This window comes from Pocillopora damicornis, chromosome 4 (genome assembly GCF_964200805.1).
Source record: "Pocillopora damicornis chromosome 4, jaPocDami1.2, whole genome shotgun sequence".
In the NCBI taxonomy this organism is placed as follows: domain Eukaryota; kingdom Metazoa; phylum Cnidaria; class Anthozoa; order Scleractinia; family Pocilloporidae; genus Pocillopora; species Pocillopora damicornis.
This window is the reverse complement of record NC_142673.1, coordinates 30,869,179-30,883,873: the sequence shown is the minus strand read 5'-3', so window position 1 is coordinate 30,883,873 and position 14,695 is coordinate 30,869,179. Positions and strand designations below refer to the sequence as shown.

The 14,695-nt window shown below is 34.8% G+C and overlaps 2 protein-coding genes across 2 annotated transcripts; one reads left to right on the top strand and one right to left on the bottom strand.

Annotated features, from left to right (window-relative positions):
• Nucleotides 1-188: 188 nt before the first annotated feature.
• On the bottom strand, nt 189-9,980 carry LOC113681660 (ATP-binding cassette sub-family F member 1). Its single transcript, XM_027198766.2, has 26 exons — nt 8,946-9,980; nt 8,275-8,333; nt 7,612-7,722; nt 7,035-7,135; nt 6,465-6,550; nt 5,983-6,059; nt 5,826-5,888; nt 5,315-5,380; nt 4,943-5,025; nt 4,669-4,752; nt 4,297-4,385; nt 4,180-4,215; nt 4,024-4,085; nt 3,849-3,899; nt 3,391-3,456; nt 3,111-3,216; nt 2,702-2,776; nt 2,451-2,521; nt 2,300-2,332; nt 2,060-2,095; nt 1,890-1,925; nt 1,655-1,751; nt 1,491-1,555; nt 1,316-1,388; nt 730-918; nt 189-654 (listed from the first exon to the last, which is right to left on the bottom strand). The coding sequence occupies exons 1-25, from the start codon at nt 9,214-9,216 to the stop codon at nt 755-757; spliced, it is 2,061 nt and encodes a 686-aa protein (XP_027054567.2). The 5' UTR covers nt 9,217-9,980; the 3' UTR covers nt 189-654; nt 730-754.
• Nucleotides 9,329-13,611, top strand: LOC113681666 (signal peptidase complex subunit 2). The gene is made up of 6 exons (XM_027198771.2): nt 9,329-9,454; nt 9,544-9,627; nt 10,886-11,046; nt 11,424-11,517; nt 12,497-12,615; nt 13,350-13,611. The coding sequence occupies exons 1-6, from the start codon at nt 9,401-9,403 to the stop codon at nt 13,456-13,458; spliced, it is 621 nt and encodes a 206-aa protein (XP_027054572.2). The 5' UTR covers nt 9,329-9,400; the 3' UTR covers nt 13,459-13,611.
• Nucleotides 13,612-14,695: the final 1,084 nt, after the last annotated feature.

The window sequence follows — 14,695 nt, the reverse complement described above, 5'->3', positions numbered from 1 at the left end:
GCACAATGATCTCCCCTTTCAACCCTTTTTTAAGTCGAAATATTTTAAGATAGGGTTCAGGTCTCCTCTCAAATGTGACTAGGGCGTGTAGTGAATTTTTTTCTAATGGGGAAAACCGCCATCTTGCCGACTCATTGATCTAAACAATGTCTTTCGCTTTACAGACTAAGCTAAGACAAGGACGGAAGACAACGAAAAAGTTGGTTTATTCACCTATTCATCACACCATAATACGTCCGGCTCTGATATCTAAGTGAGACATCACTTTTGGTTATTCTTTCTGTCTTGCAAGGGGGAAAGTTTAATCTCGCCGAATTGAAGGTTAAATAGAGAACTGATAAACATTAAAATTTACCAGACAACTCAATCAGTACTGCAGTTAAACCTAAAACAAAGTCAACCCTTTTTATTACTAGTATTACTTACAGCTATCACAGCCAAAGGATTCAGCATTTTTTATGACGGTTTTTTCATATTTGTTTATGCAGATTATTAGTTAGTGAGAATAGCTCGGTTATCGATTGTCGGAGAAATGTTTATTGGAAATATCCACTTCACTTCAATAATAATAATAATGATAATGATAATAGTAATAATCACTAATACGAATCTTCTCTTATGATGACTAACTTTTCTCTGTCCAGCGGTCCGTAACTACAAGAAATGAAACAAACTGTCAGAGGGAAAATCACACTAAACCAAATTCACGCGAACCTTTGGGTTCCTCACCTTAAATAAATCGGGTTTAATTAATTTAAGCAGACTTGGCAACCACCTCCTCGCCAAGTTTCTCTAATATTTCTTGTCTGTAATCATCAAAATCGCCATCGACCTCAGTAATTTCCTGATTTTCAACCACCCAGAGTTGGCAAGAGGTCTCCAGGATCAGACGAGCATCGTGACTTACCAATATAACACCTGGAAGAATGCAAGAGTAACCCAGATCATGGTTAAACAACTTTTGTCCGCAAGTTAACCCACGCACTTTAAGGTAAATCAGCCTGCCAACAACTGCACTGTTCTAAATTAAGTTCAGCAAAGGAACTTTAAGACCGCCGAGAAATATTAAGTTTAGTCGTTGATTAACAAAACCGCGTCTTTAACAATTCTCAATTTGGCTAGACCTTTTATCAGAGTCTGACCACATATTTTCGTGAACAATGTCGAGAGGGCCGAAAGCTAACAGTGGAAGGACATTTATTTAATAAAATCAACCCTCTTATGGAGAAAGCCTGAGGCCCACTGATTCTGTTAAACCATGGTTTGTGTTGGACCTCGTGTAAATAACGACCCTAACTTTTTCATTTCACTTTACCTCCGGTAAACTCATTAATAGCATCGGCAAGAGCATCGATGGATTCTATGTCCAAGTTGTTTGTGGGTTCATCCTAAAACACAATGGAGTCTTCATTAATGTGATACACCCTATAGAAACCGATTGAGATTTTTCGACAGCACTCTTAAGTTGTTTGCGCATAGCATATACTCACCAGTACAATTACATCCGGGTTACTAAGTGCCAAGTCTGCGAAAGCCACACGTGACTTCTGACCACCTGAGAAACGAGCATGACTATTAGCTCTTCAGTATCAACCACGTTCAAATATACGGTAATAGAGATAGTGAAACGAAAACAGAAAAAAAAAACAAATACCTGATAAATCTTTGGTTCTTATGGTATGTGCATGACTCACTAATCCAAACCTTCCCAGATGTTTCCTTGCTGTCTGATAATCAAGGTCATATTTCCTCTGCAAAGAGTAGTGGGGAAAACTTAAACTAAATCTGGCGAACGATGCACCGAAGGAGATGCCAATTTCTCTTTTAACTTTAAAATGCAATAACGTTTATAACATTTACAATTGTGTAACTTTAATTTGATTAATTACCTGGAGATATTCTACTGGAGAGTCATCCATACTCAGCTGTGATGAAAACAAAAAAAACCTTAGTTGAACAACAACAGATCATAGACTATTTCTTATTATTATAACATCATCATAATCATCGTTATCACCTGTAAAGACAATTACATTCAAAGCATATAAATGTATATCACCTGATCAGCAGAATGCTGGTTGTAAGATCCAATGCGCTATAAAAACAACAAATAGATGCCAGATAATTATCACTTGGAAGCAAATTAGACTTTAAAATTTGGAATATTAATGCTACAAATCACAAAACCAAAACAATTTTCAATTTGATCAAGAAAAGCAATGCAAGTAGTAAATACACACCAATACATTTGCATATTTATCTGCACTTAAACAAAAAACACAGCTGTGATTTTACTTACAAGCCTGTGGTTCCGTACAATATCACCTTTTGCCTGAGACAAAATAGAATTCACAAATTTTTTGTATATTAATGGTCATTAACCTGTACAAGGTACCAGTACATGTACATTAAAGCACTGTAAAGTAGATTTTAAAAATAAATATCCCCACCGGTTCAAGTTCACCAATCAAAAGCTTCAAGAATGTACTTTTACCAACTCCATTATTTCCAACGATAGCAACTAAAACAGAAAAAAGGACAAAAAGTAGCAACAAATGGTAAGCCTAAAGAATTCTTGCACTATGTTGTAATCAGAGACATTAGAATTCAAGGTATTGTTGACAACATCTATGAACACTGTATGGTACAAGACATTCTATGCTTATACTACTGGAAAACTCTCAAAATGTCCTCCACTTACCTCTAGACTTCATGTCAATACCAAAATCCAGATCATTAAACAACTTTGGTTGATTGGAATATCCAAATGTCACAGCTGTTTACATCATCACCATAGTATCAAGCCATTATAAGAAAAAAGTAGTGTATAGTTGTTGGAAAAAATAGCTTAGATTATCACTTGAACCTGCCCTTCTATTGGATTATCATGCTGTCATTCATTATAAAAAACAAAGAAAACATCACAAGATCTATAAAAAAAAGGCTTTGGAAGTTACAAGTATTACAGTAGGAGCTCCTTTGTAAAAGGCTATCAATGGGTACAAAGTTCATTAATTAAATGCATCAAAGTTAGCAGTATTTTTCCTAAGAGTAATATGCATACTAAAATTGATGTAATGTTCTGTGATTGTTTCATTATTTTGACTTACATTTTAATCCCAGGATAGGTGGATTGAGAGGTGGTGGCGAAGGAAACGAGAATTTCACCACATACTCCTTAGGTTTTTTGATAAGTTCCATCTGTTCAATATCATCCTGTCAAAAATGAATCAACTCTATTTTCAGTGAATGTTAATACTTAAATCAGAAAATAAGGGATCATAGTTCTTGTAATTGATTTTCTTTTTCAGAAATGATGTGATTAATTCTCATCAAGACAAACAGCTTCCCTCCATTATCTATTTCAAAGCAGCGTTGATCATCACCTACCTCTTCCATGTCTTTCTTGCCCCCTTTCTTGTTTTTTCTTCCTTGAGCTGCTTTTGTTTTCTCCTCCTATAATTTCATACTTTTTTTTCAGTATTCAATCCAACTGGCACAGTTATGTATCAAACTTTTACCCATCCTCGTTACTGACAATAATAACACAAGGCTCCAAGTTCTGAATATTGCTCAACTTCATATTCCAACACAATAATATTCTTTAATAATAGACCCTTGCTGTCTATTAGTTTATTGTCATTAAACCAGGCAGGTTTTGTGAGAACTCTTAAACATCCAAAATGAGTTATTACAGTAAATCAATTAACTGATGAAATTTGTCAAACAGTCAGGGGCTTGGTGATTCAGTAAATGATGGGTTTTAACCAGTTAAGGCCTGTCCAGTGTATCTCATTCATTTACAATACTTGACATCAAAGATAAAATAAAAGGAAAGTAAGTCTTACTGCTTGCTTTCTAGATTGACCAGAAGCCTTCAGATCCTTGATTTGCTTTTGCTACAGAAAACAGAAAACATTCCATCATTATGTCAATCTTGACTAGAACTTGAGGCTAATTTTGTATCCTTAAAGCGCATATTAAGGGCATGACAGGAGTCAGTAAAAACAAAGTGTATAGGACCTGTTTGTTGTATGCTTTTTCCTGTTCTTTAACTTTTTGTACGTACATCTTCTTGAATTGGTCTGAAGAAAAGAAGATTACAGTAAATGAGATCTGACAGTCAATACTTTACCTGTCTTTGAAGAGTGAAAACAAAGTATTAGATCACTCACTAACCATAGTTTCCTCTGTAATAGTAAAGTTTTTGTTGATCTGAAAGAATATGAAAACAGTGTTAAAGTTGCAAATGAAAATGTTTATCAACAACATATGCATTACTTTGTCGAAACATACCTAAATGAATGATATCAGTACAAACACTGTCCAGAAAGTATTGATCGTGAGACACAACTAACAGAGTCTTCTTCCAGTTCTGTAGGTAGCTGATATAAAAAGAAACACGTGAAAATAATTATCCAGTTTTAAAAACAAGAGTCAAAAGAGATAAACACTGATCTGAGAACAAGATCATTTACCACAACAGAGAACAAACATACATCAATGAAACTTTGCCATATAACCCTTGCTTGTACAAAGATGAGTTTTTGTTTAATATTTTAAAAGAATACTTTATTCTTTACATCTTTAATACCATTGACACAGCTAGCAAGAATATAACCTTGAAATTTGAAACAGTATCGGTCATGGCTTAACTATCATACTTACTTGTCTAACCAAATAACAGCATTCAAGTCCAAATGGTTTGTAGGTTCATCCAGCATGAGAAGAGTTGGTTCCATAAAGAGAGCTCTACAAACAAAATGTTTTATAATTGGAATTGAGAGGCTGGTATTTTTCACCTTCCAACAGCCCCTCAGAGTAGTGAAAGAAGTGCATATTTACCAAACAGCTCAGCTACTACCATTCAGCTCAGTCTATGTTTGTGATTTATTGTTCACTACAGCTACAACAGTATCTGAATCATTTTTACATTCACTACCTTGCTAGTGACACTCTCATCCTCCATCCTCCAGAGAAATGATTGACAGGCCTCTGCTGCATTTCAGTCGTAAATCCCAGACCCTTATAGAAAAAGACACAATCAATTTATGAAGCATAGTAATATCATCAACACTTTTTTAATAAAGACTTAACGCAAAAGTGAGATGAGAAGAAAGTGCTCTATTGGATCATCTTCGAGTTTGTTTATGACAGTGTGATTTCCTTCCTATATGAATCTGGTTTAAATATTATACAGTACAACTATAATCAGCCATCTCAGCTTTATTGAAATATTTTCAATCTCTAAGTTTTGACATGTACTAAAAATGGTTGAGTGCCATTTTAGCAAACTACAATTAATGTGACTTACAGCCAAGATTCTTCGCACCCTTGATTCAGCAGAGGCTGCACCAATAGCTTCTAATTCAACATAAACCTTCAATGTGTAATAGAAGTACCTATTACTACTTTGTAATATCTATATTAACCCTCACATGTAGCCATGGTGTATAATGATTAAAAAAAACTAAGCAAGGATCAGATTTCTCAATAATAAGAAGGTTAGAGACAAAAAAATAGAAAACCACTGACATCAATTCCTTAGATTAACTTACTGAATACTAATAGTAGTCCTTATTCAATAAGAATATATTTATTGAGACACTAAGATGAATCTCCCTGGACATGTTATTCTTTTCTTTATCTGAGAAAACTTCATCCCTTGTAGATCACAGATCACACTAATGTGAGGTAAAAATCATGGGCCACATTTTTTAAAATAAATTTTGACATCCTCTCATATCTACATCAATTAGTTCATCCAAGGTAGAAAGGATACTATATTGAAAAAAGGAGACAAGGATACAACAGTGTTCAAGTACCTCCTTTAGTTTCTCTGTAGCAGCTTCGTCTCCATTTTCACTTAAAGTAACAAGGTGAGCCTCCTGCAACAGTAGGCTCATTTAATATTATTCATCAAAATTCACTCACTTAAACAGAACCAGATGGAAAAGTATTTATTTTGTAATTAAAACTGACCTCCTCTAGAAGCTGCAATCTTTTCTTGTCTGCCTTTAAGACCACATCAAAGGCAGGCGACTCGCTGGCTTCAACATCTGATAATTACAATGAAGAGAAGTTTCAGATTAATCCCTCCTGATATTTTTTTTCCAGTTGTATTCTTTTTTTTTAATTTAGAAAAATTTCAAACACCTAACAAGAATTAATGGAAAATCCTCAGGGTTTAGCAGATCAGTCTACTGTCATTGAAAAGGTTTTCATAACTTAATTTTTATAAATATACTGCAAAGAAATAATTAATGATAAATTTTCTCAAAATAGCATGTTAACAATTTCTTTTAACAAAGATATTTGCAAAGGTTCATAATAAAAATCTCAAATGCAGTAAATTCTAGAAACTAACATGTTTGTTTACCTCCTGAAGTTGATAGAGAAAAATTAGACTTTATAATTTAATTTCAAAGATTAAAAAAAATATCTATCATTTTTCATTACTTTACCTTGTTCACAGAGTAGGACATCAATGTTGGATGGGATAGCAAGCTTTCTGGCTGCAATATGTGTTAAGAGGGTTGTCTTTCCCATACTGAGGAAGTAAATTGATACCTATCATATTTATCTCTTGGCATTCTTGTCATAGAATTTAAAACTATTCAGTAACTTAGGGCACTGATACAAACTGATACAAATGTTGAAATTTCTGTGTAGGGGTAAAATTCTATTGAAAACTTGACCACTAGGTTGAATAATAAAAATTTGGACTCACAATAACTCATACATGTACAGCCATATTTCTAGCTAAAGCTTAAAATTCATCTATAATGATCAAAAAAAGAACATTAAAGATAAAAAAAAAGGCAATTACTACACCACAATAATTTATCAATGATGATTTTTTCCCTTTAAAAAGTTGTCTTCCTGACTTCATTTGCTACTGATTGATTGTATTTGAGTGGAACTTTGATCAGCTGGATCAAGGGAGTGACATCAGTCAATTGCTGCTTGGATTTGAATTGTGTAAACTTAGCTTATTTTATACTAGGTAAGACAAGAACTAACTTCTCTCTTACCCATTTGGTCCAACTAAACCATAACGCCGACCAGCAGTAATGTTAAGATTTGCATTAACAAAGAGATCTTTACCGCGGGCAGAAATACTGAACTTCTCCACCTAAATTATTTTGAAAAAAATATGACAAAACAAATTGCAAAAGTGATTGCTATTTTTTTTAATGAATGATGAGCTCAAAGAGGAATGTTTAACTGGTATGTGGAATAATAAGAGAGGCCTTCCTGACAGTCATCTCTCTGTAAAGGCCAAAGCATTAACCCATAATTATTTAACCCTTTAACTCCCAATATTTCATGAGTAATTCTCCTTACTATATGCCATGCAATTTAAATGATGTTAGTTTGGAGAATTTGGAATTGGATCAGCCAATAATTTCCTAATTGATATTCTTCTTTATTCTCATTACTTGTCTGCTTGATAATTGATAATGTAAGGAGAAATTCTGTCTAGGTCACTGGTGGGACTTGAAGGGTTAAAATAAAAATCAAACTACTATAAAATAATCTCTAATTTTCTCTACAGGATGTAATTCAATAATATTAGATTACGGTACAAAATACTGTTTGAACATTAACCTTGATGTCTAGAGCATTTTCAAGAAGAGAAGTTTTAGCAGCAGAAGACTCTTGCTGTGATACAGAAAATTGGGATCCTGCCACTTCTTGTGTCTCACTCTCAAACTTTGCCTATAATGTAAATTGCAAGGCACAGTGATCTACAGTGTCAATACCAAAGAAATTTTTATAACTGATAAAACTATTCATACATACTGCCAAGATATCAAAGGTTCACAATTTCCTATCACTAAAATTGAAAGATGAATTTTCTGTGCAAACTACAGGAAGGAAAACATGTTTTTAGGTTTTTTCAAGTTCAGATGTTTGCTTTTTTTTGCTTGTCTGTAAACTTAATTAAATATAATTATAATTTGCTTGTTTATAGTTAATCTAATTGCTTAAACCTGCAAGATGTGATTCCTGGATATTCGGGGTAGACAAAAATTAGATTAATATTGCCTTTTTTGTCATTTCTTGATTAAAATGGGAAAAAAATCTGCATACTGGCAATTTTCAGAAAGTCAAAGCTTTCCACAGATACATCCTTTCAGGATTTCCCGAAAACCGGTGGGAAGTGTTACTGCTGTTATAGAGTATTCCTCTTTTGGGGGTCACTGCTGTTTGAAAGTCTTCAGGGTCAAATGAAATACTCATCACTTATACATGTAAACAAACCAGCACCTTCTTTTTAAGCTTTCTCTTCTCCTTCTTGCTTAGTTGTTGTACATCTACTGAATCCTCTGTAAATATGGTAAAGCAACAATGAAAGCAACTACCTCTTAAACCCATTACACCCAAACAACAGTAAAAGCATTCTCCATACTTTTCTCCTCAACTTCTTTAACGGCTGATAACTTTCTTTATTCTCATGACCTTACTGCATGATTCAGGGGTGGTATTGTCAGGAGAAATTAGATGCTGGTTTGAGGGTTAAAGGGTTAAAAAAGTAAATATAATTCATACTCTACAATATAAATTGTGGGTTACACAAATGGTACAAACTATCCCTGCATCCCCAGTCTAAGTTGCTTTAGGCACAAAAATTCTCATTTAGTTTTTCTACAAGGTATGGTCCTGTAAATTGAAAATATGTGTACAATCACATAACTTATACATCATTAGATATTAAATGAATACACAAAGCTTAAGAGATTAAGAAAAAGACCAAAACCTTAGATGACCTGACAGTTGAAAAATAAACTTAACTTTTTAAGTTCTCTGTCAGAATCCATTTTGTTTATCTAAACCTCGTTCTTTAATCTTAATCAGAACTTATTTCGGTTCATCAGATCACTATAAGAGAACTACTGATCACGTGTGGCCAGTATTACTTGGCACGCTCACCAGTTTACCTGTATCCGCGCATGTAGAACCTTCTTCAGGTGGATTATAATTCATGAGAACAGATTCTCCTTCTTCATCATCTCGTGTACCAGTTTCAGTGGAAATCGGTTCTCCATTTCTACGTTTTCCTGCTGATGCAGCGAGTGAGTCATCATCATCGTTTAAGTTCAAATTAGATAGATCGGTTTCCTCTTCTTCCTGTTCAGCCGCCTCTACCGCGGCTGCGAGATCCAGTTTTTTCTTACTCTGTGTGCTCTTTTGCCCTTTCTTTTTCACCATTTCGAAATGATACAGAGTCTGTTAATCTCGATAATTGACATAGACACTTCTACTTGCCTCGGCCAGACCGTTCTATTACACCGTCAGAGGATACCGGTGGAAATATAGAGCAAATGAGAGTCCGCTGACAAATTTGCCCAGGCTTCTGCGGCCTGTTTACTGATGACTGTACAAAGGAAACAAAATGGCCTCTGGTGGATCAAAGAAAAAAGGTGGAAAACCTGGAATGTTTGAAAAGGTTTGAACTTGAAAATAAATTTGAAATACATAAGAGTGATTCTTACACCATCTGATACTAATCTTACTTTTTTTTATCCACGATATCAGTGGAATATCGATGATCAGCCAGTCAAGATTGATAAGTGGGACTGTAATGCTGTGAAAAATGCACTTGATGATGCGGCCAAGAAGGTAATGCGGTCGTGTCTCTCTCTTTTAGCTAATTTTGCATATTTTCAAAAATTCTAAACGGTCAACGCAGTTTGTCGTTCGAAGACTGAAGTGTATTGTACTGTTACACAGCTTCTAACTTGCTTGTCCGCAATAAACCCTCTCCTGTACCACACTATCTTCCTCTTCTTAATGGAGTAAATTTGTCTGAATATGAATCGTCTGGCAAATAATTTCACTCTTTCTCAGATATTCTATCCCTTTTTCCATCAGTGCGGGTGGATGTTATTGTAGGTAGAGGTTCTTTTCAGATGATCTTAATTAACTCTGTTATTGCTGTAAAAAAATGGCTGTACAGCTGTAGTACATCCATGATGAAGTCATCAAAACTTAAATAATTTGAATTGACCAATGAGCGCATGCCTGAAATTGAACAATAAAAATGAAACAAAGTCCATAATCGTGTGCGCTAGGGCATAAGTGCCAACTAAGTCCTTTCTAAGGTTTTTTATCAATTCCATAAATGCAGAAAAGGTTGCAACTGCCAGTCTTCATTAGCTGTTACCTTGACAACATTGCTAGGAAAGATGGAATAGAATTAACAAATAGAGAAGCCTTGACTGTACCCTGTTCTGTTGTAAAACAAGTAGGGAGCGGCTAGAGCACAAAAGAAGTGTCGGTAGGTTAGAGGGAAGTCTAAGAAATGGTAGGACATATTAAAATTTGGCAAATGGCGTGACAGCTTCAGCTTAGCTCCATGCTTTCTACTCTGATAGAGCACGCTCTTTCAACCAATGACAACATGTGTAATATCCAAACTTTATCATAAATTCTAATGGTAGGATTTCCATGGTACCAATAACTTTAGAAGAGAAGTGTATCAGCCAACTGTCAAAGGCACAACTCACAAAAATAGCCAGGTTCAAATCTTTGAAAAAGAAGAAAAAACTAATCACAATGGGGTGTCAAACACATCACATGAAGAAGACCAGAAGTATGCAAACTAAACATTGCTCTTGTCAACTGAAGAAAGGAGAACAAGAGATAGCTGATAAAGTCTAATCATTAATCAGGCTGTTATGTATCAAAGAAACCACTTAATCTTTCCACAGAGTTGATTCACTTCTCCCTTTTAAGAGATATTCTATAACATTAGTAATTAAAAAGGGATGGATCAAGAGGCACACAAAAGCAAAACAAAAATAATTGCAGTTTATCGGCAGTGATTAAATTATTTAAGATATGTTTTGGTAAATATTATATTGTTTTTGTATTTTAGGTACTGACTGAAGGCTTTGGATATGTTGAAGACTATACAAAGACAGATATTCGCTTGGCTATTTGTACCATTTCTTGCTGCTGTGCCCTCACTGCCTTGATATATGACTACCTTTACCCTTTTCCAGTGTCATGGCCGATACTGATCACATGTGTGCTATCGTATCCACAGAAAAATAGTAATAGCAAATAAAATTTATGCTTAAATCATAATTACCCCTTAAAAGTAAACCAAGAATATAAAAATTGCTTCTAATCTTTCTATGTGAGTTGTAGAGTGGGGGAAAAGATAAGTAATTGCAATTCTTCACTGTCTGGTCCAAAGGTATTAAGCTAGATAATCTTGCACAAATAGTAGGTGGAAAAATATACATGGAACTAAGAAGAGGGAGGTGAGAGCTTTTACCAGGATTAAGTATGCAATGTACTTAATCTGCATTTGCATTAATAGAAAGTGACAAAGTTGTTATCATTTCTTAGACCTTCCCAACTTTTACTGATTATTGCATATGAAGAACACTTTACTTGACTATCAAAAGATATTTTTTTTTGATGACTGTGCTAACCATCTTTACCACGTTTGTTGAAAAGAACTACATAATGTTTGCAGTACAGAAAAGTGAAGCTGGGGTGGTAAGTGTAGTCACAATTGTATAGTATAAATGTAGACACCATCAGACAAGCAACTGATATATACCCTAGAGCTTTTGGTGTGTGCTTCTAATACAGTTGACTGATAAATCTGAATACAGCATGAGAATTCTAAGATGGTAAGAAGACTAAGGTCACACTCAGATCAGGTACTTGGTCAAAGTGCAACATGTTTCCCCCAAAAAGAGTTTTAAAACTCCATGGCTCTGAAAGGTTTTTGGGCTCTTTAAGGGTAATTTCTTACCTGTAAAAAATGTTCCTCAAAGTTTCCCAAAACAGCTGATGTCTCCTCTGATATTTTTTCTTTTATTTTATTTTTCCCTTTTTGATTGATCACTACAAGGTATTAAAAAATGTTCAAAAAACTGATTTAATCTTTTCAGAACTTGTTCCAATTCTTGTAAATCATCAGTTGTGTAACCCTTTCTGTTTGAGCCCAAACAGTTTGGTTCAATACACTTCCACCCATTAATGTTATAGATTTCAGTGAAAATGTTGATAGACTGGAACTTGACCAATAATGTACTGTAATGACTTGATTTAGTACCCTTCTTCTAAGAAGCACCCCCTTCAAATTTTTTTTGGTCAATAAGCACCCCTATTCTCATTAGCACCCCTATTAAGCAAGCATCCTCATTCCAGCAAGTACCCCCTATTCCAAGAAATGCCCCTGATCTGTTTCAGTAATAACACTCTAAGTGTTTGTGGTCCATCTTCCTCTAATTGCTCACTTAAAGCCTCACAACAAAAAAAGTTGTATTCATCTCAGTCTCATCAAAACTCTGTCTCGCATTCCGCTGTTTCTCAAAAAAAAATTATAGGTGCCCTGTTTTAAAGACACCCTCCCTTGTGGTATCAGAAGTAAATAAGTTCCTAGGGTGCTAAATGGAATCAGTAAAATAAGTTGAAAAAGTTTGTTATTTTTCCTCTACAGAGCACTAATCAATCACTGTTTTCATAGGGCCCAGATCACTACTGGCGTTTGCATTCAACTCTGAAACGTTATGACCACAACTATTCCCTCACTATCATATATAAGGATGGTGACACTAAAAAAGAAAGGCAACAGACCATTTCTAAGTATGATATCTAACTATAAGTGACCATTAATGCACTAATGTACTGACAAGCAGACAGGTACTGATAATGAAGAAAATTATGGACTCACTGACATGGAAAGCATGTGAATATATGAAAATGACGTTTGAACTGCGGATTCAAAATTAATATGAGAGTGATCTTTGCAGTAATGAAGAGAAGGCCTGAAAAAAATTCAGGCCCATATGGGATTTAAACCCATGACCTCTGTGATACCAATGCAGTGCTTTACCAACTGAGCTAACAAGTGATCTTCACAGTGATGAACACCACTAAGCAGGCCTTATTTTCACTACTGCTTAAGTAGTATTCATCACTGCAAAGACCACTTTCATATTCATTTCTTAATCTGCAGATCACTTATTTGATATTCACAGGATTTTTATAAACCACCATAATGACCAGCTCTCAGTCAACAGTTGCCACTTTTCTCAAGGGAAACACTGTCTGGAAGGCAGAAGGATAACTAGGGACAGATTTTTTTTCCCTTTAGGGTTTGAGATACTTATTAGAACCTTTTTTTGTAAGGCAACGTGAACAAATTGCAAGGCAAGATGGCTTACGAAAGATTAGATCAAAACGCATTTGTGATTAAGTGTCGCATTTAGCAAACTTTGTGAGGAAATACCCAACTGGATTGTTCAAATGTGTAATGCTACAATTTCTTGTGATGAGAGAATTCATGCCATTAAGGAAACTTTTCTTATTTATTTCAGGTCAGTGGCTTCATGGTTTGATGAAGAAGGGACACTGCTTAAGGATATCATGGAAAAAGATGTTCGTGAGCTTCACAATGGAATTGCTTCAGAAAAGAAGGACAAATGATGTCAACAGTTCCTGCTTTTTAAGTAACTTTATGTAACTTAGAGTGTCAAAAGTAAATTAGTTGTTCATAGACAAGAAGAGATAACTTGTCACTTTTGAAACACTTTTGATTTAAACACTTAGCACCTACAATAAAACTGACATCAAGTGAAATTTTTGTAGTTGTTGTGGGATTGCTCAATGTATTTTGCTACCCTTTTGATCAATGATTTTGTCTGTGTCTTTGAAAGTTAGAGAACATATGAGAGATTTTATCCACAAAGAAGGAATACTAAAATCAGGTTCATACACCGAGGAAATCATCACACTCCCTGACTTTCATTGACCTTTTCAAGTTCTCTTTTGAGAACAGTCTTGTGATGTAGCCCTTTTTATTGATTTCAAATAATCACATGAATGGTTTAGTAGTTTTCTGTGACCCACATTCCAATTCCACGACTTTCCAGGCTTGGGTAATGGTGTTATGGAATTCTATGAGTTTCTAGAATTTGCATGACTCATTCAAACCCTGAATGTAATGAACCCTTCACACCCCAAAATCAGAATAAAAATTCTCCATACTGTACTCCATACATTTCCTAATGAGCTGAAAAGGATAATTTGCTTAACAATCAAGAGCTGCGTTGGTTAGTGATCATTTCCTTGAATCTTGTGACCTTAATGTGTGACTGAAGGATGATATTGTAAGAAATAAGATGCTAGTCACTCTTAGGGATTTAAGGGTTAAGTATGAAAGAAAATGAAAGTTTGAAGCAATTTATTATTTTTTTGCTGTCCATTCGCTGGTTACATAGTGAACAATACTTCATTTGCTCATAATATTCCATATCTGCTTCTTGTTAGTTGGTTAAGAAATAGACCACATTTGTATATGTTCACTGGCTTAATAACCTTTATAGGCTTAGGGTTGGTAATGATGATGCATGTTGCACCAGCTGTTGCTGATCAAACATGGAGAAAACAAAGGTAAAGTGTTTGAGAAGCTTAACTTTTTGTTCCCTCCACAAAATTTCAGTCAACCTTTCCAGTTTGCAAGACAAAGAAACAAAAACAAGAACAGGTAAAATACCACTGGGGCCCAAAAATAGTGAACAATATCATTTACAACTTTGGTCATTCTGGAATTTGGCTGCATCTGTATTTTACTCTCCTGAAAGTAATTAATTTCCTGCAAATCACCAAAATCCATTAAAATTACATACCATCAGTGTGTCCAAACCACAAGTTTACCTTAGGC

What these genes read in the sequence shown, in the direction of transcription:
- LOC113681660 (XM_027198766.2), bottom strand. Translation starts at nt 9,216, where the DNA reads ATGGTGAAAAAGAAAGGGCAAAAGAGCACACAGAGTAAGAAAAAACTG. An exon ending in TTCTACATGCGCGGATACAG is followed by an intron (nt 8,334 to 8,945) that starts GTAAACTGGTGA and finishes CCATATTTACAG; the next exon opens with AGGATTCAGTAGATGTACAA. An exon ending in TTGTACGGAACCACAGGCTT is followed by an intron (nt 2,096 to 2,299) that starts GTAAGTAAAATC and finishes TTGTTTTTATAG; the next exon opens with CGCATTGGATCTTACAACCA.
- LOC113681666 (XM_027198771.2), top strand. Translation starts at nt 9,401, where the DNA reads ATGGCCTCTGGTGGATCAAAGAAAAAAGGTGGAAAACCTGGAATGTTT. An exon ending in AACCTGGAATGTTTGAAAAG is followed by an intron (nt 9,455 to 9,543) that starts GTTTGAACTTGA and finishes CCACGATATCAG; the next exon opens with TGGAATATCGATGATCAGCC. An exon ending in AGGCAACAGACCATTTCTAA is followed by an intron (nt 12,616 to 13,349) that starts GTATGATATCTA and finishes TATTTATTTCAG; the next exon opens with GTCAGTGGCTTCATGGTTTG.